At 44.8% G+C, this 27,561-nt stretch overlaps 1 protein-coding gene across 1 annotated transcript in view; it reads right to left on the bottom strand.

Moving 5' to 3' along the window:
- Positions 1 to 27,561, bottom strand: part of LOC137563302 (proprotein convertase subtilisin/kexin type 5-like) — a 200,730-nt gene that overhangs the window by 65,578 nt on the left and 107,591 nt on the right. The window contains exons 13-14 of the mRNA XM_068275591.1: positions 23,803 to 24,008; positions 13,049 to 13,149 (exon numbers count right to left, since the gene is read on the bottom strand). Coding sequence (XP_068131692.1) covers positions 13,049 to 13,149; positions 23,803 to 24,008 — 307 coding nt within the window. The remainder of the gene's footprint in view (positions 1 to 13,048; positions 13,150 to 23,802; positions 24,009 to 27,561) is intronic.

The following is a 27,561-nucleotide window of genomic DNA, read 5'->3' as shown; positions in this document are numbered from 1 at the left end:
GGAAGGAGTATGGCACATCTGTAAACCTACCAAGACAAGGCCGTCCACCTAAACTCACAGGCTGAACAAGAAGAGCGCGGATCAGAAATGCAGTCAAGAGGCCCATGGTGACTCTGGACGAGCTGCAGAGATCTACAGCTCAGGTGGGAGACTCTGTCCATAGGACAACTATTAGTCATGCACTGTACAAAGTTGGCCTTTATGGAAGAGTGGCAAGATGAAAGGCATTGTTAACAGAAAGCATAAGAAGTCCCATTTACAGTTTGCCACAAGCCATGTGGGGGACACAGCAACCATGTGGAAGAAGGTGCTCTGGTCAGATGAGACCAAAATGGAACCTTTTGGCCAAAATGCAAAACGCCATGTGTGGCAGAAAACTAACACTGCACATCACTCTGAACACACAATCCCCACTGACAAATATGGTGGTGGCAGTATTATGCTCGGGGGGTGCATCTCTTCAGCAGGGACAGGGAAGTTGGTCAGAGTTGATGGGAAGATCGTTGGAGCCAAATACAGGGCAAACTTGGAAGAAAACCTCTTGGAGACTGCAAAAGACTTGAGACTGGGGCGGAGGTTCACCTTCCAGCAGGACAATGACCCTAAACATAAAGCCAGGGCAACAATGAAATGGTTTAAAACAAAACATATCCATGTGTTAGAATGGCCCAGCCAAAGTCCAGATCTAAATCCAATCGAGAATCTGTGGAAAGATCTGAAAACTGCTGTTCACAAACGCTGTCCATCTAATCTGACTGAGCTGTAGCTGTTTTGTAAAGAGGAATGGGCAAGGATTTCAGTCTATATATGTACAGAGCTGGTAGAGACATACCCTAAAAGACTGGCAGCTGTAATTGCAGCAAAAGGTGGTTCTACAAAGTATTGACTCAGGGGGCCGAATAATTACGCACACCCCACTTTGCAGTTATTTATTTGTAAAAAAATGTTTGGAGTGATGTATTATTTTCGATCCACTTCTCACATGTACATTAATTTGTATTGGTCTTTTACGTGGAATTCCAATAAAATAGATGCATGTTTGTGGCAGTAATGTGACTATATGTGGAAAATTTCAAGGGGGCTGAATACTTTTGCAACCCACTGTAATTCCCTATACTGGAGGCTAAGTGGCATATAGGTACTTTATAAAAAAATGGGGGGGGGGGAAGAAATCAAAATTTTGCTATGGGGCCCCATGACTTATAGCTACGCCCCTGATACATGCTATAATCAATCACCAAATGTGCTTGGTAAGTTGGGGAGAACAGTGGGAACCTTGGGGAAAAAAATCAAAAAGACATTGCAGTTTCTGAGAACAGTGATTTTAGGGCTTGTTCACACTTCAAGAGCTTTTTAAGTGCTAGTGGTTTTCAAAAGCTCCTGCTAATGTAATGCTATGGGGGATCTTTACAAAAGCACATTGCTCCAGTGAGAACACACACATAGGATAACATTAGAAGAGCTTTTAAAATCACAAAGCGCTCAGAAAAGCTCTTGTAGTGTGAACAAGTAATAATGGGAATGTTGTTTAATGTGGTTGAAGGGAAGGTCCAAGGTAATTAAACAAAAATCTAATTACCCAGGTCTTCCTCCAGCCCCTGGCAGCTGCCCCGTGCCCTCGCCGCAGCTCCGCTCTCAGCCGGTGGCCCGGGGACCCCTTCAGTGCAGGTGCCGACCTATACAGGCACAGTAGTTCTGCACCAAACACCCCAGATGACGTCAGCGCGACCACAAGTGGTTCTTGCGCAGGCGCAGTAGATGCCCATCGGCATCTGCACCGGAGGGGATCCCTGGGCCACCATCTGGGAGTGGAGCTGCGGCGAGGGCACAGGACGGTTGCCAGGGCTGGAGGAAGCCCCAGGTAAGTAGATTTTTGTTTTTTAATTACCTTGCATCTGTCCTTTAAATGACAAATAAATGTATCCACCTATCTGTAGGGAAAATTTACACATATTATCAACAACAGCAGTGGATTTCCTGCCATGGTTTTCTTATATGAAACCCCGGGCAAAGTGGCAATGCTTTTGACAGTGACTGCTGTACTGCCACTATACTGCAATATACAGTAAATGATAAAGCTGGCACTCCATCTGGTTCTGGGTGCTTGATGATGTGACGAGGCAGTGTCACTTTTCATAATGGCCACATGCCTTGAGAAAGGGGGACCCTGCGAGGCCCCCAAAACAATTGTCGGTTACCTGTGTGGAATAATGCACAATAAATGTGCGTTGCATAATTATCAAGACTGGTGTGCTGATGTTTTCTACTGCTTTATACTGCAATATAAGGATCCCTGGCAAACATACTTATTATCTGCTTATAGATAGAGTTGGGCCGAACGGTTCGCCGGCGAACCTGGTTCGCGCGAACCTAGGTGGTTCGCGTGCGGGTACCGCACGCGAACTTTATTGCGGAAAAGTTCGCCCCATTGCGGTTCGCCCCATAATGCACTGAGGGTCAACTTTGACCCTCTACATCACAGTCAGCAGGCCCAGTGTAGCCAATTAGGCTACACTAGCCCCTGGAGCCCCACCCCCCCTTATATAGGCAGGCAGCGGCGGCCGTGGCCACTCGTGTGCCTGCATTAGTTAGAGTAGGGCGAGCTGCTGCAGTCTCTCATAGGGAAAGATTAGTTAGGCTTAACTTGTCCCTGGCTGCATACCTGTTCATTGATCCTGCCACTGCATACCTGTTCATTGATCCTGCCACTGCATACCTGTTCATTGATCCTGCCACTGCATACCTGTTCATTGATCCTGCCACTGCATACCTGTTCAGTGATCCTGCCACTGCATACCTGTTCATTGATCCTGCCACTGCATACCTGTTCATTGATCCTGCCACTGCATACCTGTTCATTGATCCTGCCACTGCATACCTGTTCAGTGATCCTGCCACTGCATACCTGTTCATTGATCCTGCCACTGCATACCTGTTCATTGATCCTGCCACTGCATACCTGTTCATTGATCCTGCCACTGCATACCTGTTCATTGATCCTGCCACTGCATACCTGTTCATTGATCCTGCCACTGCATACCTGTTCATTGATCCTGCCACTGCATACCTGTTCATTGATCCTGCCACTGCATACCTGTTCATTGATCCTGCCACTGCATACCTGTTCATTGATCCTGCCACTGCATACCTGTTCATTGATCCTGCCACTGCATACCTGTTCTGTGAACCCACCACTGCATACCTGTTCTGTTCAGTGGACCCGCCACTGTATACCTGTTTAGTGAACCCGCCACTGCATACCTGTTCTGTTCAGTGGACCCGCCACTGTATACCTGTTCAGTGGACCCGCCACTGCATACCTGTTCTGTTCAGTGAACCCGCCACTGCATACCTGTTCTGTTCAGTGGAGTTTGGTGTGTCAGTGTGAAGCAGTACCTTAATTACACTCCCTGATTGATGTATACACATGCAAGATGTTTTAAAGCACTTTAGGCCTGTCATTTAGCATTCAATGTGATTTCTGCCCTTAAAACGCTGCTTTGCGTCAAATCCAGATTTTTCCCGGTGACTTTTGGCGTGTATCCCACTCCGCCATGCCCCCCTCCAGGTGTTAGACCCCTTGAAACATCTTTTCCATCACTTTTGTGGCCAGCATAATTTTTTTTTTTTTTCAAAGTTCGCATCCCCATTGAAGTCTATTGCGGTTCGCGAACTTTAACGCGAACCGAACCTTCCGCGAAAGTTCGCGAACCCGGTTCGCGAACCTAAAATCGGAGGTTCGGCCCAACTCTACTTATAGATAGATTCTTTTTAACTCCTTGTCACCCATTCAGGCTTATATAGCTAGAATTTGGAGCCTGGACTGTGCGGAGTTCCATACCCTGAGCTGTACCAGCCCTCATGGTCCATGATATGGGAGAGCCCTCCCCCAAAGCCCTGGTCCAAAGCATGGACAACTCACTCATCCCCACATCTGGTGCCCAGAAGGAGGGTGGGGGTAGGGGCTTATAGTGGCATCTGGGTTTCCCCTTTTACATAGAGACCGCTGGGGCTCCCCATTAAACCCTTAACAGATCAATGGGAATCCTCTTCAGGAACTGATTGGACCCCTATTTACATGCATGCCCCAGTTTAAGGTAATGGAACTTAAAGCACAATTCATTTCACTGCAGTAAAAATAGGTAGCCTTTCCACTTTAGGCATGGAGCTGCATTATCAGGTATATCCTGTGAGCTTCAGGGCCTCCTGTTCACCACCCACCCCTCACTTCATGTTGAGAAAAGGGGAGTCTTGTTATAAGTCACAGTACAGGCAACCATTATATTATTACTTGCCCATTCCATAGAGACCTAAAATTCACATAGCGAACAATGTGTTCAGTGCCAAAAATGGGTGTTCCATGGACCACGATGTGGGTGTGGTCACGGGTGGAGCCAAATTTACATGAACTTGGAAACGGTGGGACATTAGACTAGGACTATGGTAGGGATTAGATTGTGAGCGCCTCCAACACAGGTGCCCCCCAGTTTAGGTGGTGACAGGGACCCCCCAGTTTAGGTAGCCACAGGTGCCCCCATGTTTAGTGACAGGTGCCCTCCAGTTTTAGGTAGTGACAGGCACCCCACCCCACGTACCGTAGTGAAGACCTCAGATAGATCAGCGCCGCCCATCTGTCCACGCTGCCTATCATGTAAAAGGCAGCATGCCAGCAGCCAGTGTCAGACCTCCGATCTGCCAGCGACCGGTGAGAAGCGGGCGCATGGTACCCCCGTGGACATATGACATAATTTCCACATATCAGTGTGGTGTCTGCGAGGTCCTAGTGCCCGCTCTCACTGGTCGCCGCCTGATTGGAGGTCTGACGCTGGGCAGAGGCGTAGCTATGGGTAAGCAAGGGGGGACACATTCCCCCGGATGCAGCACTGTAAGGGGGTGCAAAGCATAGCAACCGCACCCCCAAGTGAGTGAGAGGCAGCTCGCTGGATGCCCCTGCTTCTCTCCCTCGCTCTGCAGAGGAGTGCAGAAGTGTTGGCAGAAGAACAAGGGGGCACATCTGGCTAATTATAGGGGGTACATCTGGCTATCTAAATGAGGGGAGGGGCGCTGAAAAGCCTAGCTATGCCTCTGACGCTGGGTGCTGGCAAGCTGCCCTTTACAAGATAGGCAGCAGGGATGGCCGGGGGGGGGGGAGCACTGATGGCTGCGGGGGGGGGGGGGGGAGTGGCTGATGGCCGGTGGGGGGTTGCTGTCCCATTTTGCCCTTTTGTGCAGACACCCATGTTTGTGAGACTGGGAATAATGTATATGATATTTTAAATGGAATTTGTAATGCAAAGGTTTTTTTACAAGCTATATTTTTATCAACATTTTTGGAGTATGGAATAACCAGTACTTTAGAGTGATGCTCCTGAAAAAAAAACTTTCTTCATTTGAGAAATGTTTCCTCCAATAACTGTTCTACTGTATTTAGTTACAGGATCATCACAGTTCATCGTATCTTTCAATAACTAGAATCCCTAGCTACCTATTTTGTCATGTAAACATTATAGCTATAGCCAACAGCTGGTTGTTATGACAACAGGAAGTTTTTATTTGTTAGAATGAACCATTTTTTGCTGAGGATATTCAGTGCATCTTTGTATCATACACAGTGTTTTTTTCCTGTAAATAATAAAGTGTGTAAAAAGAAATATAGAGGGAGATGTGTCCCCCATTTGTACATTTAGAACATCATGTAATTAAAATATTTTTGTGATGGAATTACTGTGACATTGATTCATATAAACAGTGAGAGAACTATTCCATATTCTGGTGTTATTGAAAAAAATGAAAATGTTTTAAGAGATATGTTCTGCAAAGCATGAGCTTCACTTTGGTAAACCGCAGCAGATACTGCCTAATTGTGGTTTGTAAAATAAATACATAATAAATAGGTTTATTAAGACTATACCGAATGTGTCTACACATAGAAGCAAAAGGAAAAAAAGTAATGGTGAGGCTTTTGCAAACTATGTATAAACAAGGTAAATGTTGCCTCAAACAGAACCAGGAGAGGTTTTTTTTTTCTTTTTTTTTTTTACGAATTTGAGAACGGGATGCTTTTGTAAACACTACATTAGCACACATTTAAGTACACAGAATGCTACTCTAAGTAGAAGTAGTAGCATTCCAACACTTCCTATTCAATTTTTACCCGTACTTGCTATCATCTCTTTTTTTACCTTCAAGATTGCAGGTTTAGAAAAGAGCCTTGTTGTCCTGTAAATTTAAGGGACTGGAGAGACTGGAGAGAGTGTCACTCTCCAGTGCTATTGTATTGCAGCTAGTTTTAGTGGTTTCCCGTGACGTGACATGACCTAGTGTCTGACTGTTTGGTTGATGTTCTGAATTCTGACCTTGGCCCGCCTGACTTCTCGATTTGTTGCCGATAACTGCCTTGTAAGACTGCCTGAACTGTTGCTGATCTCTGCCTGTTTGAGTACCCACTTTGTTGCCAGACCCTTTGCCTGTACGAGAACCCGATCTGCTGCAAACTCCTGCCTGTCTGAGGATCTGGTTTGTTGCCGAATCATTGCCTGCTGCTCAACTATCCTGGTTGCTGAGTCCCTGCAGTACCATACTCAGCCTGTGGAAGTGCCACGGTTCCAGTCTGGTCACATGCTCTGTCGTCAAGCCTACGGTTCTGTGAGTGCTTCTTCCCCTTGTACACCAGGTACTCCAGTTCCCACTCCAGGGATACTGGGTGACAAGATGCATGTGTTGCTGCCCTCAACTCATCGGTCTCCCCCTCTACAGGTACGTGGCTTTGCGTCTGTACAGCCTGGCCCAGCAATGTCACCCAAGCAGGTTGGGTTAAGATCAGTGGTGCTCATCCAATATTCAGGTATCCAAACTACCCAGATAATCTTTGAATAGCAATTCGAATATTTTTTAAAATCCGAATAGCACTATCCGACAAATTTAGATTTCCCATCTGAAATCCAAAATCTGGGCAGATAGTTAGTTCAGATATCCGAGGAGAGAGAGAGAGAGAGAGAGAGAGAGAGACCACCGAAAGGGGTTCTTGCCATTTGAAGAGACTTTTGGAAGCATTTTAAGCCATTGTGAGCAGGGGCGTAACTAGAAATCACTGGGCCCCCCTGCGAATATTTGGATGGGCCCCCCCCCCCCCCCCATAGGTGCCAAATAATCGTAATGGGGCAGCGTTTCACTGTAAATTAATTGTAAAGTGGGCAGCATTTTACCAGACAATCGTAATGTGGGCCAGAAAATCGTAATGCGGGCAGAGTTCACCAGAAAATCGTAATGTGGGCCTTTAGAAAATCATAATGTGGGCAGAGTTCACCAGAAAATCGTAATGTGGGCACCAGTCACCAGAAAATTATAACGTGGACAGCATTCACCAGACAATCGTAATGTGGGCAGCGTTCACCAGAAAATCATAATGTGGGCAGAGTTCACCAGAAAATCATAATGTGGGCAGAGTTCACCAGAAAATCGTAATGTGGGCACCAGTCACCAGAAAATCGTAACGTGAGCAGCAGTCACCAGAAAATTGTAACGTGGACAGCATTCACCAGACAATCGTAATGTGGGCAGCGTTCACCAGAATATCGTAATGTGGGACAGAAAATCGTAATGTGAGCAGAGTTCACCAGAAAATCGCAATGTGGGCAGCAGTCACCAGAAAATCGCCATGTGGGCAGCAGTCACCAGAAAATCGCCATGTGGGCAGCAGTCACCAGAAAATCGCAATGTGGGCATCAGTCACCAGAAAATCCTAATGTGGGCAGCAGTCACCAGAATATCGTAATGTGGGCAGCAGTCACCAGAAAATCCTAATGTGGGCAGCAGTCAGTCACCAGAATATCATAATGTGGGCAGCACACACCAGAAAATCCTAATGTGGGCAGCAGTCACCAGAAAATCCTTATGTGGGCAGCAGTCACCAGAAAATCGCAATGTGGGCAGCAGTCACCAGAAAATCGCAATGTGGGCAACAGTCACCAGAAAATCGCAATGTGGGCAGCAGTCACCAGAAAATCCTAATGTGGGCAGCATACACCAGAAAATCGTAATGTGGACAGCAGACACCAGAAAATCGCAATGTGGGCAGCAGACACCTGAAAATCGTAATGTGGGCAGCAGTCACCAGAAAATCCTTATGTGGGCAGCAGTCACCAGAAAATCGCAATGTGGGCAGCAGTCACCAGAAAATCGCAATGTGGGCAACAGTCACCAGAAAATCGCAATGTGGGCAGCAGTCACCAGAAAATCCTAATGTGGGCAGCATACACCAGAAAATCGTAATGTGGGCAGCAGACACCAGAAAATCGCAATGTGGGCAGCAGACACCTGAAAATCGTAATGTGGGCAGCAGACACCAGAAAATCATAATATGGGCAGCAGACACCTGAAAATCGTAATGTGGGCAGCAGACACCAGAAAATCATAATATGGGCAGCAGACACCTGAAAATCGTAATGTGGGCAGCAGACACCTGAAAATCGTAATGTGGGCAGCAGACACCTGAAAATCCCCCTGCAGAATTTCAGAGCTGCCCCCCCCCCCCCCGGGGCCCGCTCGTGGACGGTTTTTGGGGGCTGGAGGGGTGGCAGCATGAGGGGAAAGCCTTGCCCACAGTCGGCGGGGAGAGGGGAAGTTCCCCCCTCTCCCTCACCTCGGGGCTCTCCCCTCTGCGCCCCCTCCAGCTAGTGAATGTGTGTGGGCAGCGGGCAGCAGCGGCGGCGGGATACATACCTTCTTCCTTGCGGAAGTGACGTCAGCCGCTAGAGCGAGAAGGCGGCGATGGAACGCAAGGAAGAAGGTATGTATCCCGCCGCCGCTGCTGCCCGCTGCCCACACACATTCACTAGCTGGAGGGGGGCGCAGAGGGGAGAGCCCCGAGGTGAGGGAGAGGGGGGAACTTCCCCTCTCCCCGCCGACTGTGGGCAAGGCTTTCCCCTCATGCTGCCACCCCTCCAGCCCCCAAAAAACGGCCCCGAGCGGGCCCCAGGGGGGGGCCGGGCCCCCCCGCGGGCGCAGGCGCTGCAGGGCCTATTGTTACGCCCCTGATTGTGAGGTAACTTCCGGTTTTGTATCCGGATATCCGAATCCGGCCGGATATTCAGGATATTGGGTTCGGAAATCCAAGTTTATTCGGATACCAAAAAGTTCAGATTCGGATATACAATTCAGATCCGGATATCTGGGTATCCGAATCCGGATCAATTCGGATTTTGAAAAGGGGTACCTGAGCACCCCTGGTCACAATCCCCGATGGGCAACACTAGTCACAGGTGTATATGCACCTTTAGAAAGGAAGTAGGGATAGTAGTACAATAGCAGAGAATTATTGTGGAATTTGTAAACTCCCTTATTAAGAACCTAAATTAGGTAGGATTCCAGATAACACCCTAATTCTCCCCATTTTTCTATTACCCTATTTCCTTTTTTCTTTTTTTTTTTTTTAATCATTTTATTATGGAAATTGCAACATACAGAGCAATGTGCAGAAACAAATAAAAGGCGTAACAAGTAGCATTTTGCAACACGTATATCATCCTCACATGTAGATAGAGCATATATTAAGCAGGAGCCTTAAGCTCCAAAGTATACTTTCACATGTTTAGAGGTGAGTATAGACAGGCATATAATAGTACAACATCATATAAACAGATATTGCATAAAAACCATACAGTGCAAATAAAATTCCCATAAATAGGGAAAGAACCAGTTTACAAAGACAGAGTGTCATGCAGAGGAGGTGAGCATCAGGCTTTGCGCGCCAGTTTGAGGTCGGGGTCAGTGGGGCCAAGTAAAGCATATATATTAGACTCTCTCCTAGTCCCTGCACTGGCCACACCGCCCCACAGCATGATGGAACCACTACCATATTTTACTGTAGGTAGCAGCTGTTTTTCTTGAAATTATGTGTTGTTATTCCTCCCTGCATAATGGCCCTTGTTATGCCCAAATAACTCAATTTTAGTTTCAGCAGTCCACAGCACCTTATTCCAAAATGAAGCTGGCTTGTCCAAATGTGCTTTAGCATACCTCAATCGGCTCTGTTTGTGCTGTGGGCAGAGAAAAGGCTTCCTCTGCATACAGCATCTCGTTGTAAAGTGCGCCGAATGGTTGAACGAAGCACAGTGACTCCATCTGCAGCAAAATGATGTTTTAGGTCTTTGGTGCTGGCCTGTGGGTTGACTCTGACTGTTCTCACCATTCGTTGCTTCTGTCTATCCAAGATTTTTCTTGGTCTGCCACTTCGAGTCTTAACTTGAACTGAGCCTGTGGTCTTCCATTTCCTCAATATGTTCCTAACTGTGGAAACAGACAGCTGAGATCTCTGAGACAGCTTTCTGTATCCTTCCCCTAAACCATGATGGGGAACAATCTTTGTCTTCAAGTCATTTGAGAGTTGTTTTGACCCCCATGTTGCTACTCTTCAGAGGAATTTACAAGATGAGGGAAACTTACAATTGACCCCCTTAAATACTTTTTCTTATAATTGGATTCACCTGTGTATGTAGGTCAGGGGTCACTGAGCTTACCAAGCCAATTTGAGTTCCAATAATTAGTTCTAAAGGTGTAACAACTGTGACAGCCGTGGCGAACGGTGCCGCCGCGGCGGCTGTCCTCATGTCCCTGCCCGTCTCTCCGGCGGTGAGGACGCCGAGGACGGGGCTTTCTGTGGCACATAGGGTCGCTGTCTTGCGCGGGCGTGCGCACAGATAGGACCTTTATGCCAGGAAGAGAGGCGTCAGCTGACCTGCTGGTTGGCTGACTTCAGAGGAGACCCACGCGCCCAGCATTGGCTGATGGGAGGGGGGCGTGCCAGTGAGGTCTCCTCTGCTTCATAAGCCTCTGGGCTTCATTGTCTCACTGTCTGCTGTCGTGAATACTTGCATGTTAGCGCTCAGACCTTAGGCTAGTTCCCTGGTGTTGATGCTAAGGATTTCACACCAAGACTAGGATATTGCTACCTTCTGATTGTTATTTGTTCGTACTAGTTCCCTGGTGTTGATGCTAAGGATTTCACACCCAGACTAGGTTATTGCTACTGTATTGATCTCCTGTGTATGACTCTTAGCGATTTCTCTGACTCTGATCCTGCTTTCCGATCCTGTACTTTCACTTATCTGCCTACCTGTTGCTGAACCTCTGCCTGATTACCGATTACTCTCTTGTCTCACGATTCTGTACCGATACGTACCTTCCTGTTGCTGAACCTCTGCCTGATTGCCGATTTACTCTCTTGTCTCACGATCCTGTACTGATACTTACCTCTCTGTTGCCGAACCTTGCCTGCCTGACCATTCTATTCATCAGTGGGCCCTCGCCACTGGTGAGGTGTTAACTACGCCAGCTCCGCTGGTAAAGCAGTTCTGCTAGGCCATAGTTCAGCCTTAATTACCTGCTCGTTAGGTAACCTGTCATTGTAGTATTACTGTGTCTTGCAGGTTGCAGTACAGTCTGACTCACCCGCCCCTCGGGTGTTCAGCCTCTTCAGTATTGTTCCTCCAGCTTGCTGGAGGTTGTACGTTAGTGCACGGTCAGTGTACTGTTTATACCTCACCAGCCCCTCTGGTGAGGTCTCATTGTACTATTAAAGTTACGGTTGCACCAATCACTACACACTCTGCTCCTTGTCTGCTATACTAGTATTATTGGTGATTCTGCAGATCACACATAATCAGGTATAGCGTCTGCATTATTGGTGATTCTGCAGATCACCACATAATCAGACATCTGAGCTACGACACCCAACCGTTACAAAAGGTTTTGGAATCAATAAAATGACAAATTTATGCACCTGCCTAATTTTATTTAAACAATTATTGCGCACTTTCTGTAAATGCAATAAACTTCATTTCAACTTCTCAAATATCACTGTGTGTGTCTCCTATATGATATATTTAACTGACATTTTTATTGTAACAACCAACGATTTATACAGGAAATCATGACAATTAACAACGATGCCCAAACTTTCGCATCCCGCTGAATATAGAGCCGACATATTACGCAGCCCTGTACAGAGTATATATTCTTGTCACTAACTGTCCCTCAGAGGGGCTCACAATCTAGTCCCTACCATAGTCATATGTCTATGTATGTATTGTGTAGCGCATGTATCATAGTCTAGGGCCAATTTAGGGGGAAGGCAATTAATAATCTGTATGTTTTTTGGGATGTGGGAGGAAGCCAGAGTGCCCGGAGGAAATCCACACAGACACGGGGAGAACATACTAACTCCTCAAAGATGTTGACCTGGCTGGGATTCCGGGGAACCGGGGACCGATCGCTGCAAGGCAAGAGCGCTAACCACTACGCCACTGTGCTACCTGATGATTATGCATAAGTTCCTCCATGGTGAGTAAATGTAAATCTTCAGAGATAACCTGTGCTAGAGTATCTACTCCTTACCCTACCTTCTTTTTAAGGCAAGTGGAGGTGAGGAACAGTCCTTTGTCCTTCATCTTTGGGACTGGGGTTCTTTGCAAGGAGGTAGGCATTTCATCTCATCTTAATTCTCCATTGTTACCTAACACTGCATAACCTTAGGCTAAATACTCACCACCCGATGGGTCCAGCAACATCCCCTTGATGACGAGTGTTTGGCGTTTCCTTTTCCTGCTTGTGATGTCACGGGACGTACACAATGGCAAATGATGGGTCACGGGTGCAAACGGGAAGTTAAGCGATTACGATACTTTGCATGGAGTCGTCAGGGAATTTAAAGATCTGATCCGCTGTGATGGTACTCACAACTCGACATTGCGGAAACAACCGCTTGTCGCTCAAAAAAGTCGTCGGTCGTCGGAAAAATAATTGGAAAAATTGTGTGGTGGATATGACCTTTAGGAAATCAGGGCTATAAATTTGTAATCTACAGATACAAAAAACTTAAGAAATAACACGTGGGAATATAAAAGGAAAACAAGAAATTGATACTGCAGGCAGAAACAAGAGTTGAAAACTATTTACTTTGAAATATCCATTTTTAGATAAACTATATGATACATGATTAGTTTAACCTTGCAGTTGCAGCATGCCTAACTGTCTTCATATCTTTACTTACATTATCATCGAAATAGCGATGCTCCTCGCACTGCGGGTAACAGATCCCCCCTTTAAAGCTGCTGCCTCTGTCACAAGTCTTGCAACCTAGAACTGAAGAATCTGTAAGCAGCACAGATGGGCAGATTAGCATCAAACCATATCAGTTTTACAATCTTAACAGTATCATAATAAGTAATAGTGTTCTATGATTTCATCAGCATACATTTCTTTGCTGACACAAGCCTAATATCAAAGCATTTCATACTGAGAACTAATGCAAATGCTTTTTTTGTTATACAAGATCACCTTGTACAGTCTAAGCATAATAAGTAAGAAAAATACAGCAATTCTCTTTTATAAACTATTCTAATTTCATTGGATGGGTGTCTGATCCCAGACTAGTAATATCTGGTCTGTGGAATTTCACTTTGTCACATAACAGACCTGATAATAAATACAGTCTACATCATGTACATTTGAATCAGTCCTGTTTACATAGAATTACATGAATTGCAGTAGACACTCAGTTATAAGCAACCAGAACAAAACAAAAAAAAACTTGCAGGATTCATAAAGTTACTAGTTAGTTATATAATTGTATAAAGTTAGTACTTTATACAATTATAAAGCCGTGTTTCATTAAGGTAAGTTTGACTTTGTCTTAATTTGTTTTGATTTTTTATTACAGAGTTTATGGAGTGGCTTTAGTAAGAGGTACAGTACAGTATCAGTTAAAGAGAAACCGTGACCAAGAATTGAACTTCATCTCAATCAGTAGCTGATACCTCCTTTCCCATGAGAAATCTTTTCTCAAACGGATCATCAGAGGGCTCTGTATGGCTGATATTGTGGTGAAACCCCTCCCACAGTGGGATGTCAGGCTGACAGTTTCCTATCTGTGAACCTCATTGCATTGTGGGAAATAACAGCTTTTTAAAGCTGGGTCCAATTGCCAAAAAAACAAGCAGCATCTCCTTCCACTGAAATCACCCGCCAGCAGTAAAAATGTCACTATGTGGTAAATGTCAGAATGTAAATCAGGGTGAGGAAAGATTTTACAATGGGGAAACAATGACTAAATCATTTATACATAATTATTGTAAAAATGAAGCACTTTTTTATAACATTATTTTCAGTGGAGTTACTCTTTAAGGTATATTTTTAACAGTAACTCCAGTAACAGTTAACAGGTAGCTAACAGTAAGCAACCAGAAACTACATCTGGCATATGCCAGTCCCCATAGATGCTGGATAACTGAGATTCTACTGTATATAGATATTGCTTAGCCTTTGAATCGGACATGCACTAGAGGCTGACACGCAGGGCCGGGCCGAGGCATAGGCTGGAGAGGCTCCAGCCTCAGGGCGCAGTGTAAGAGGGGGCGCAGAATTCATTCAGCTGTCATTCCTAATTGTGTTTAAAGCAGAAAGAAATAAGAAAAGGGGATACATGGCAGTGACTGCAAGCCAGATAACTAGATATTAAAGTGTTGGGGAGGTTGTGGGCCCTGTGGCGCCTCTTAGTCTAATAGCAGTCAGTATGTGATGGCTGGGGTGGGAGGGATGGAGGGGCGCACTTTGGTGTCTCAGCCTTGGGTGCTGGAGGACCTTGTCCCGGCTCTGCTGACACGTGTTTACATATCATTGTGCATACATTAATGACGTGCATGGGAAATCAGCAACTGTATAAATATCAATTCCAAATCAGCAGTAGCATTTTTAGATCATGGGTTGCTAAGTAGTTTGCATTCCTGCTTTCTGGTGTTTGAATCCCAGGTTGAATACTGCACATGCTCTCCCCATGTTTGTGTGGAGTCCCCCTGGCTAGAGTCTAGGTGTGGCACAGGTGGGTTAGTAGCTGAGCACTTCCATCAGAAATCACAGTTTTATCCCCTCGGTCCTCTTGTTGTCGTTGGTTGCCCCCTGGGTTTTAGAACCTTCTGAGGTACAGTTTGCTTTTTTAATTTGTTGATGCACTCACTTAAAATGTTTTAGCAATACTAAAACTAATAACATGAAAACAGTTGTATGCCAAATAGTAAGTCAAGTGCTTTTTGACATTATCTGGCAGTCTCCCCAAATCCTAAAAGAAAGACTACAATATTTCACTGTCTCTTCAAGCAAAGAAAAAATGCTTTATTTAGCAATGCATCTCTCTCCTTTCTATTCTAAGCACACTGGTCATTAAGGATACATGTGTGCCATCTAGTGGATGTTATTGGCAGGCAATGCAGCACCAGGAATACAAAATACAGAATTGGTAGAAATAGTAATCACAGTGACAAGTGTAACATGATTAATAAAATGTATAACAGATTCCAAAACAAAAAAGAGTGAGAGAGCCCTGCCCTTGCGAGCTTACTAACTAAGTAATAGGGAGGTGGGATAGTATATAATATGTATACCTAAGAGGCAGTGTGTTTTTAGGTTAGTAAGTGTAAGCAGGGGCGTAGCAATAGGGGGTGCAGCGGTAGCGACCGCATCGGGGCCCTTGGGCCAGAGGGGCCCCATAGGGCCCTCCCTCAACTACAGTATTATCTCTCTATTGGTCCTGTGCTCATAATAATCACTTCTATAGATACTTTGAATAGTGGTAATCATTAACAAACTGCTCCCCATCCCCTTCTTGCATCTCTGACACTGTAGTTGCCATTGGCAGGTTTTGGGGCGGCGTATCAGTTGTTATGTATAGAGTGCTTGGGGGGGCCCATTGTAAAACTTGCATCGGGGCCCACAGCTCCTAAGCTACGCCACTGAGTGTAAGGAGTACAGCTTGGCCAAAGGAAGGGGCGTATTCTGTAGTTTTCATTTCGTACAAGATTGTCTGACAGAAAATATTGTTTTTCTTTGGGGGGCGGGGTCATTTAGTCTGTGACTCCTTGTCTTTCATTAGACCCCACCATTTTTCATTTGTCTGGCAAAATGTTTTAGTGATTTCCCTATTGCAGGATCTGACTTTCTACTACTGGCCATATCTTCTGCCTTACCTAAGACTATTTTTTTCTTGACCGTCAGCTTCTTGAGTTACAGAATTTGTTATCGCTTTGTAACCCTGCTCTTTGCTTCGACATCCTGTCTACATGCCAGCTCTCCTTAGATATCAGGCCTCAGGTAAAGGACACCTGTCACTTGTCACATACGGGATCTATGCTTAACATAAGCATTTTGTTTTCCTTATAAAGGAGATTTACATAGCACATTTTTTTTTGGCATATGCTGGAAGGAAATTATTTTAAGCCGTTTCAGTGAATTTACGGTTACCGTGAACACACGTGTGCTTGCTGTACCTTTGTAAGGTAGGCAGCTCGCTAGTCACTGCAGCTGACATAAATAAGAGAGGCATGGTTAAATACAAGCTTTACAGTCCCTATAGTTCAGAAGCGTGCATGAAAAAAGGGCGCAGTGAAAAAAGGGTCCGGCTGGATAACGAAATGGGGCCAGTGGATAACGAAATCTGATAACGATAAACATCGTTGTCAAACTTGGTTAATGATAAATACTGTTGTACAAACAGACGGGAAATAATAACAAAACGATATTAACGTTAAAAATCGTTACGTAATTCAACAATATAGAGTTTAACCTAACCCTACTCTCACACAGAACCCTCCCCTGGTGGTGCCTAACCCTAACCAACCCCTCCGGTGGTGCCTAACCCTAACCACCCTCCCAGAGATGCCTAACCCTAAACCCCCCCAGTGGCTAACTAACCCTAACTACCCCCCCTGGTGTTGCCTAAAACTAACCGCCGCCTGGGAGGTGCCTAACCCTAACCACTCCCCCAGGTGGTGCCTAATCCTAACCACTCCCTCTGCAGAAACACCCTTTTATACATAGAAACGATATCTTTAATAACGTACAATCTGCACATACAAACAAAATGATATGACGAAAACTATAATATCGCAAGCTTCTAAAATGATAACATCCTTTAAAAACTATAATGTTCTAACGTTCTTAACGATATTCATCACGGTGCCCTTTTTCTGCTTTTTTCGCTGTATTAACGATAATTGCATTAAAGTCTATGGCAGCGCCCTTTTCGTCCACCCTCAGCTGGTGCCCTTTTTTCCCTGCTACTGTTCAGAACAGTAATGCGTATATATCAGTATGCACATATACAGGAACTGTAAGGATACCTGTCTGCAGTGTGGCACCATAATTACACATCTCCTGGCATTTTAACAAAAGGGAGAATATCTGACAAGGGAAAAGGGTACACATCAGTCCCTGGACTGATGTGTCTAAAATGGTCATTTTAGTGTTTTTATCATTTTTTTCTTCTTCTTCTTCTTCTTCTACCTTTTCCAAAATATTTCCTCTGACAAGATTTTGTCACGGCAATGGTGGAGGTAGTTGGAGGTATGTGAATTGTACTTGCAATATTATTATACCACTTTCACCATACTATATATAGGAGAGAACAGAGGCGCCAAAAGGATAAAAGGGGTTTTAAATGAGCTTAAAAGCCAAAAATTTGGTAATTAGAGGAGGCAGTGGTGGACTTACCTCCTCCAAGCAGACACAACACGACTGTACATTCAGTCTATTTATTAACGAACTATAGATAAAACAAAGCAACACGTTTCACGGGTCAGTGCCCGCTTCCTCAGGCAATAGAAAAAGGAGTTACAGCTGCAAATGACAGAGATCAGAGGGTATATTGTTTCTGCTATGATACATCCTACATTTAAAGCTTCGATCAATGAGTGACAAACATGTGCAACATAATATGGTATATTGGCAGTAAAGGTACAGTATTTTGTATCATAGACATGTTATGTTGGTGGGTTGTGTTGGTGGGGGGAAAGAATGGGAGGGGAGGAAAACCACACCCCTTATTTGTTAATAAATAGACTGAATGTACAGTCGTGTTGTGTCTGCTTGGAGGAGGTAAGTCCACCACTGCCTCCTCTAATTACCAAATTTTTGGCTTTTAAGCTCATTTAAAATCCCTTTTATCCTTTTGGCGCCTCTGTTCTCTCCTATATAATATTGTATCCACCCTGGGTGGAGGGTTGCGACCCTTTTCTTCTATCTACAGAGAGCGACTTCTTATTCCTGAGTGGGGTCAGGATAATCTCCCCACCTGCCTTTACAGTGGTTGCCTATTGGTGACCCATGCTTGTGAGTATAACAACTATTACTCTTTGTCATTATCCCCTTTGTCAATACATACTACACTATTGGGGCTCTTGGTGTTCCTCTGTTTATCTCATTTGCACTTTCACCATACGTCTTTTTTCAGCATTCACAGTTTGGGCCCTTTGTGTTCCTCCAGTTCACACCCTCTTTTACTGACTACTATCAATAGATTAGATTTATGTATCCAGATGTGTGCTGTAAGGTAAAGAAAGGGAACAAAACTGCTATTTTCAAATAAGGATTTCTCATGAAGGCCTCCTTAGGGATAAATATACTTACATTCAGCTCCACTGCCAATAGCGTATGATTTGGGGATTTTTTTTTTACAAAAATGCAAACTGTGCTAAGTGCTATTTCCTCTAAAGTAAAACACTGTTATAGCGGAGAAATATGCAATCACTTCCGTTCAGCCCTATAATTTACAGGAATTAATGGCAAACCTTATTTCACTTTGCATAGATGTAATTACCGGTATGTGAAACATGATCATATAGAACACAGTTATTCCACAAGGCTCTTAGCATAGACTGTAACATGAGAGTGAAGATTGCTAACTGACAGTGGATTAGTTATCCCAACATTCTAAGCAACTCCACTATTTTTCATTGGTACAATTTATCACTTTAATGTATGTATGCACACAATAAGTGAGAGCGAAAGGCTGGCAACTAGATGCTGCTGGGAAATACAGGGCACCACTGGATCTTGTACATTAAATTACGAGCTCCCAAGGAAATGCAGATTCAATGTGGTAAATGCAGAGAGTTGAGCCACTGTGAAATGCAATTTGTACCTTTAATCATAGTATGACAGACATCGGGGAATGCAAGGGGATGAAGAGAGCCTGACAACCGATTCACGTTAAGAAAGCTTCCTCAGACACTAGTGAGATATACAGTGGCTTGCAAAAGTATTCGGCCCCCTTGAAGTTTTCCACATTTTGTCACATTACTGCCACAAACATGAATCAATTTTATTGGAATTCCAGGTGAAAGACCAATACAAAAAGGTGTACACATAAGTGGAACGAAAATCATACATGATTCCAATTTTCTTTTACAAATCAATAATTGCAAAGTGAGGTGTGCATAATTATTCAGCCCTCTTTGATCTGAGTGCAGTCAGTTGCCCATAGACATTGCCTGATGAGTGCTAATGACTAAATAGAGTGCACCTGTGTGTAATCTAATGTCAGTACAAATACAGCTGCTCTGTGACGGCCTCAGAGGTTGTCTAAGAGAATATTGGGAGCAACAACACCATGAAGTCCAAAGAACACACCAGACAGGTCAGGGATAAAGTTATTGAGAAATTAAAAGCAGGCTTGGGCTACAAAAAGATTTCCAAAGCCTTGAACATCCCACGGAGCACTGTTCAAGCGATCATTCAGAAATGGAAGGAGTATGGCACAACTGTAAACCTACCAAGACAAGGCCGTCCACCTAAACTCATAGGCCGAACAAGGAGAGCGCTGATCAAAAATGCAGTCAAGAGGCCCATGGTGACTCTGGACGAGTTGCAGAGATCTACAGCTCAGGTTGGGGAATATGTCGATAAGACAACTATTAGTCGTGCACTGCACAAAGTTGGCCTTTATGGAAGAGTGGCGAGAAGAAAGCCATTGTTAACAGAAAAGCATAAGAAGTCCCGTTTGCAGTTTGCCACAAGCCATGTGGGGGACACAGCAAACATGTGGAAGAAGGTGCTCTGGTCAGATGAGACCAAAATGGAACTTTTTGGCCAAAATGCAAAGCGCTATGTGTGGCGGAAAACTAATACTGCACATCACTCTGAACACACCATCCCCACTGTCAAATATGGTGGTGGCAGCATCATGCTCTGGGGGTGCTTCTCTTCAGCAGGGACAGGGAAGCTGATCAGAGTTGATGGGAAGATGGATGGAGCCAAATACAATCTTGGAAGAAAACTTCTTGGAGTCTGCAAAAGACTTGAGACTGGGGCGGAGGTTCACCTTCCAGCAAGACAGCGATCCTAAGCATAAAGCCAGGGCAACAATGGAATGGTTTAAAACCAAACATATCCATGTGTTAGAATGGCCCAGTCAAAGTCCAGATCTAAATCCAATCGAGAATCTGTGGCAAGATCTGAAAACTGCTGTTTACAAACGCTGTCCATCTAATCTGACTGAGCTGGAGCTGTTTTGCAAAAAATAATGGGCAAGGTTTTTTTGGTCTCTAGATGTGCAAAGCTGGTAGAGACATACCCTAAAAGACTGGCAGCTGTAATTGTAGCAAAAGATGGTTCTAGAAAGTATTGACTCAGGGGGCTGAATAATTACGCACACCCCACTTTGCAGTTATTGATTTGTAAAAAATGTTTGGAATGTATGATTTTCGATCCACTTCTCACATGTACACCACTTTGTATTGGTCTTTCACGGGGAATTCCAATAAAATTGATTCATGTTTGTGGCAGTAATGTGACAAAATGTGAAAAACTTCAAGGGGGCCGAATACTTTTGCAAGCCACTGTATGTATGCATCTTTGGTAATCAATGATATGTAGCATGGCAACATCAACAGTACGTTATGAGGTAGTATAACAGTAAGTAACCACACGGTGCAGATGGTCGTACATGCTGGAGGTGTACAGTAATGTGAAATACCACTTTAATACAGGGGGCATTGCTTGGCCCAGGTGAACCAAGCTGCTACTTGGGACCTCAACCACAGCAGGGCATCCCTGTCTGTGACTTGTATGGCCACTGCTGCCTCCCTGACACTCACACACATACGTGGAGCACACTGCGATTGTGGAATTGAAGTCATTGCTCACTTCCTGCATTTGAAGTGTGCCGCACTTACTGTGTTCTGCTCTCCTCAGTTTGGGCCACCACAGATCTGCAGTCCTGTGAGTGGCTTGAGATGGGGAGGCAGCAGGAAGCAGAAACCAATTCCTATACAGGGAGGGGGGGCACCATTGGCTACCTATACTGGGTGTGGCTATCCATACTGGGGAGACACCTTGGCCACCTATACTGGGGGTGGCTACCCATACGGAGGGGGGGGGGACCTTTGGCTACCTGTTATTATTGGAGAAAAGGCGTCTGACAGGGATGGGGAGGGGGATAGGGCCACAATTAATGTGCTGCTTGGAACCACACAAAAAAACCACCCCTGCTTCAATATACATATGCATCTATCAATGTTATGCAACAGTGCAAAAATCAACTGAAAACTGTAAGGCAATGTGACAGTAAGCACCCTGTGCATATAACTATGCAGGCTGGTGCTATATGGTAACACTATACACCACACTTATATCTATCACAGAGGGATCTATCTGTGTTTCAATAATTTTTTTTTCCAATTTTTTCAAAAATTAAACATATGTCACAGACATATTAGATGTATAAAAACAAGACACTGTATACATAAAACATACTTTGTTTAACAGATATATGAATAAAAGAAAGAAGGACCTGTACACATGAACTTTTATATCACATAATGATCTTAAAGAGGGATCTATCTGATGGTCGAATCTGGTAACCATCTAAAGGGAGCCATACACCAGCCGACCAACCAATCAACCATCCAATTCGATTATTATAATCGAATTGGATGAAAATTGGTGCTGCCAAGTGCATGCCCGACCGACAAAGCAACCAATTTTGGGACAGAAATTGGCCGCACGGTCGATCGCGCATGCCGGAAGATGTCGGGCCGAAGTTGGTTGGTCCGGTGCGTGGTGGTGTGGCGGCCGCATTGCAAACGAGCGACGAGACGACGAAACCCCCGCCAATGCCGCCGCAATGTATAAATGTATGTAGTGTAGCGCATTTATACATTACCTGTCCGGTGTCAGCCTCCACGCGGTTTCCATGCATTTCGCCGGGTTCCGCATACACGCCGGCGGCGCATAGTGTCTGACGTCAGATGCAATGCGCCGCTAGTGTGTATGCGGCTGTTAACCGGCCAGATGGACGGACACTGTGCGGAAGCTGCTACAGGACAGGTAATGTATAAATGTACTACACTACATACATTTATACATTTTGGGGGCAGTGGCGGGGTGGACGCGGCGGCTCAGCCGATTCCCTGATGATTTCATGCTGAAATCGGACGGGAATCGTCCTGTAGTGTATGGGCAGATTCGACTAGAGACAAATGTATCTCTAATCAGATTTGATTAGAGATAAATTTGTCTCTTGGTCATATCTACCTATAATCGTTCTAATGTATGGCCACCTTATAAGTTTATGTCCACCTTTAACTGCATTCCAGGCTCATCAGCTCACAGCTATAGTGGATGAGACCATGGCAGAGACCATGATTTGCATAAGTAAACAGAAGGAAAATTAACTACTTCATGATCAGAGGGAAAAGAAGCTTGCTGCTATTTTTTTAGACCCAAGGCCCATACACACTAATGCTAGGAACAAACCATACAATTTTGTGTTAGATGGTTCGATAGATAATTTCCGCCATGTCCAATATTCTTTTTGATGTTTTTTCTGGTCGATTTATCATAGAAGTGAATGGAAATTGATAAGAAAAGATAAGAGAATCAAGCGAGAAATTGAGCAGAAGGACAATTCAAAAATCGATCAAACGGAAAATCGACTGAAAAAACGCATTGTGTGTTCCTAGGCCTAGCATAACAAACCTGTCTACTGACTAGGTAATGATGTCCACAAGATAGTGCCTACCATAATGGAGGCTGAGGTATTTACATACAGCCCCACTCAAGCTTGATTTTCTAAAGCTCTGCAACAAAAGCTGGCTCCTTAATAAATCAAAACAATTTAAAAACATAACAAAACTGTTTTATACAGGACTAAGCAAAGCCTAGACTAAACTAGTGGATACAGTTTAGGTAAGAGGAGAAGTATTCCTTAAAAAAATACTTAGCTGGCAACAAAAAAAGGGACCTAGTCCAATTTTTGTTGTGTATCCCTATAAAAGAGTTGGGGGCGCACTGTATGTGCAGCCAGTGTATATTGCCTTAGGTAAAATGGCAGTAGAAAAGCAGAAAATATATTAGTATTATTTTAAATTTGATTATAATCATTACTACATAAATGTGAATCAGGGCTGGTTCTAGACTTTTTGCTGCCTGAGGAAAACTTATGAGGATGCGCCCCCTACCCCCAGATTTGGAATGATCGCACAGCACCTGACAATTTACTCTGCTTCATTTAATGTTCTCACAGGACATGCTGCAGCTCAACACAATAGCACACTGGCTGGCTGTGAGTCTGTGACAAACAAACTGCTCACCCTCAGCCACTGCATTCCTCCTCAGTCAGGACAGCAGTGCCACCTCCTACCTTTGCTGTGCAAGTACAAATGAAACACTGCTGCTGCTCTCCTGCCTCCCCCTCCTCACTCACTGTCAGACTCCTCACACAGCACAACAAGCTGCTTTTCCTCAATGATGACCTCTTTACCTTGCTCTGCTCTTGCTTCTCCTACTCTGACGGCATGCTGTTAGTGTAAACACAGTACAAGCATGCTGCCCCTGTAATCTCTTCACCTGATGCAAATGTTTCACCTTGCTTCATGAGAGAACCGACCCTGATGTGAATTACTACATTATAGTTAACCAAAAATGTTTTAGCAACCTGTCCTACAGTTAAAAATGTTAGATGTATTGATATCTTACCATTACAGGTTCTGCAGCTTGGATGGCACTTCTTACATTTGTTCACATGCAAGTAAAACCTCTCAGGGCACTGACTGACACAATGGGTGGTGCCCTCCACCTGGAACGTGTTTGGTGGGCATTGTAGGCAGGAATCCTGGCCGGGTCCAGCACACATCTCACAGTGAGAATTACACTTTTCACATTGATTCTTGCTTTTGTAATACCTTAAGCGAAAAGAGCAGCACATGATTATCAATTGTAATATACCATACATAGCAGGTTAATGTGCAGGAAAACCATCGCTCATTGCTTCTGAAGTGCATTGACTTGCTGAACTTTGAGCACATGATTACAAATTGTAGGATTCAAGTAAAATGGCATTTGTAATTTTTTTGTACCTGTAATTTATTATTGTCAAAGGGAGACCATACTGGTCAGTGACAAGTGTTTGTTCCAATACCTTCTGCCTTCTCTTCTAAAAGTCAGCCATAGTGGCCTGCAGAGTCTTTTATCCCCTTCTCCAGCCCGTGACTAGTACTTACTACAGATTCTTCAGGCTGAGCTGCCGCAGCAGCGGAACATGTCTTAATACGGTCAGTTAGCAGTTTCATGACTGTCAGGTGTTCTCAGAAAACAATGATGCTATTCAGAGATTCAAGTCCCATTTGATTAGCGATTAAAGGGCAACTGAAGTGAGAGCGATATGGAGGCTGCCATATTTATTTCCTTTTAACCACTTGCCGACCACCCATAGCCGAAAGGACCGCAATACGCACATCGGCGGCGAGTCCTTAAGGCGTGTCCAGCCAGCGATCGCGTCACTGGTGACACGCGCTGCCCCTGGCAACAAGCTCCGCCCACCCGCAACATCATCCCGCCCGCTGTTAGTAAGCGCCGGCGGGATGTTAACCCCTCAATCACTGCATGCAAAGTGTATAATACACTTTGTAATGTATACAAAGTGTATTATACAGGCTGCCTCCTGCCCTGGTGGTCCCAGTGATCGAGGGACCACCAGGGCAGGCTGCAGCCCTCCATGTCTGCACCCAAACACACTGATCTGCCCCCCTGCCCCCTGATCGCCCACAGCACCCCTCAGACCCCCCCCCTGAACACCCCCCAGACCCCTGTTTGCACCCAATCACCCCCCTAATCACCCATCAATCACCCCCTGTCACTATCTGTCAACGCTATTTTTTTGATCAGGTCCTAATCTGCCCCCTGGGGGCTCCTGATCACCCCCCCACCCCTTAGATCCTCCTCAGACCCCCCCCCCCCTGTGTACTGTATACATCTATCCTCCCCTATAATCACCCACTGATCACCTGTCAATCACCCATCAATCACCCATCAATCACCACCTGTCACTGCTACCCATCAGATCAGACCCTAAACTGCCCCCTGCGGGCACCTAAACACCCGCCCTTACCCTCAGATTGCCCTCAGACCACCCCTTCTTACCTCCCCAGTGCAATATTTACATGTGTTCTCCCTTCTAATCAATCACTGATCACCCATCAATCACCCCCTATCGCCACCTGTCACTGCCACCCATCCATTCAGACTCTAACCTGCCTCTTGCGGGCATCAGATCACCCTCACACCATCAGACCGCCCGCAGACCCACCGTCAGATCACCACCAAAGTGCATTGTTTACACTAGCTCTTCCCTCTAATCACCCCCTAACTACCCATCAATCACTCCCTGTCACTATCTGTCAGTGCTATTTTATAGATTAGGTCCCTAACTGCCCCCTGGGGGCTCCTGATCACCCCCCTACCCTCAGATCCACCCCAGACCCTCCCCCCCCCCCCCCCCCCCGTGTACTGTATACATCTATTCTCCCCTGTTAATCACCTGTCAATCACCTGTCAATCACCTGTCAATCACCCATCAATCATACCCTGTTACCACCTTTACTGCCACCCATCCGATCAGACCCTAACCTGCCTCTTGCGGTCATCTGAACAGACCCACCATCATATCACCACCAAAGTGCATTGTTTACATCTGTTCTTCCCTCTATGAACACACCATACTCCTAACAGAATACCTTAGGGTGTCTTCTTTCTAAAATGGGGTCACTTGTGGGGTTCCTATACTGCCCTAGCATTTTAGGGGCCCTAAACCGTTAGTAGTCTAGAAACCAAATGCCTCAAAATGACCTGTGAATAGAACGTTGGGCCCCTTAGCGCACCTAAGCTGCAAAAAAGTGCCACACATGTGGTATCGCCGTACTCAGGAGAAGTAGTATAATGTGTTTTGGAGTGTATTTTTACACATACCCATGCTGGGTGGGAGAAATATCTCTGTAAATGACAATTTTTTGTTTTTTTTTACACACAATTGTCTATTTACAGAGATATTTCTCCCACCCAGCATGGGTATGTGTAAAAATACACCCCAAAACACATTATACTACTTCTCCTGAGTACGGCGATACCACATGTGTGACACTTTTTTGCAGCCTAGGTGTGCTAAGGGGCCCAAAGTCCAATGAGTACCTTTAGGATTTCACAGGTCATTTTGAGGCATTTGATTTCTAGACTACTCCTCAGGGCAGTATAGGAACCCCACAAGTGACCCCATTTTAGAAAGAAGACACCCAAAGGTATTCTGTTAGTTGTATGGTGAGTTCATAGAAGATTTTATTTTTTGTCACAAGTTAGTGGAAAATGACACTTTGTGAAAGAAAACAATAAAAATCAATTTCCGCTAACTTGTGACAAAAAATAAAATCTTCTATGAACTCACCATACTCCTAATGGAATACCTTGGGGTGTCTTCTTTCTAAAATGGGGTCACTTGTCGGGTTCCAATACTGCCCTGGCATTTTAGGGGCCCTAAAGCGTGAGGAGTAGTCTAGAAACCAAATGCTTCAAAATGACCTGTGAAATCCTAAAGGTACTCATTGGACTTTGGGCCCCTTAGCACACCTAGGCTGCAAAAAAGTGTCACACATGTGGTATCGCCATACTCAAGAGAAGTAGTATAATGTGTTTTGGGGTGTATTTTTACACATACCCATGCTGAGTGGGAGAAATATTTCTGTAAATGGACAATTGTGTGTAAAAAAATCAAAAAATTGTAATTTACAGAGATATTTCTCCCACCCAGCATGGGTATATGTAAAAATACACCACAAAAAACATTATACTACTTCTCCTGAGTACGGTGATACCACATGTGTGACACTTTTTTTGCAGCCTAGGTGCGCTAAGGGGCTCAATGTCCTATGAGTACCTTTAGGATTTTACAGGCCATTTTGAGACATTTGATTTCAAGACTGCTCCTCACGGTTTAGGGCCCCTAAAATGCCAGGGCAGTATAGGAACCCCACAAATGACCCCATTTTAGAAAGAAGACACCCCAAGGTATTCCGTTAGGAGTATGGTGAGCACATAGAAGATTTTATTTTTTGTCACAAGTTAGCGGACAATGACACTTTGTGAAAAAAAAAACAGTAAAAATCTATTTCCGCTAACTTGTGACAAAAAATAAAATCTTCTATGAACTCACCATACTCCTAACAGAATACCTTGGGGTGTCTTCTTTCTAAAATGGGGTTATTTGTGGGGTTCCTATACTGCCCTGGCATTTTAGGGGCCCTAAAGCGTGAGGAGTAGTCTAGAAACCAAATGCCTCAAAATGACCTGTGAAATCCTAAAAGTACTCATAGGACGTTGGGCCCCTTAGCGCACCTAGGCTACAAAAAAGTGTTACACATGTGGTATCGCCGTACTCAGGAGAAGTAGTTAAACTTTTTTTGGGGGTGT

This window comes from Hyperolius riggenbachi, chromosome 3 (genome assembly GCF_040937935.1).
Source record: "Hyperolius riggenbachi isolate aHypRig1 chromosome 3, aHypRig1.pri, whole genome shotgun sequence".
Classification (NCBI taxonomy): domain Eukaryota; kingdom Metazoa; phylum Chordata; class Amphibia; order Anura; family Hyperoliidae; genus Hyperolius; species Hyperolius riggenbachi.
Note: the sequence above shows the minus strand (reverse complement) of the source record. Positions and strands in the feature narration are given on the sequence as shown.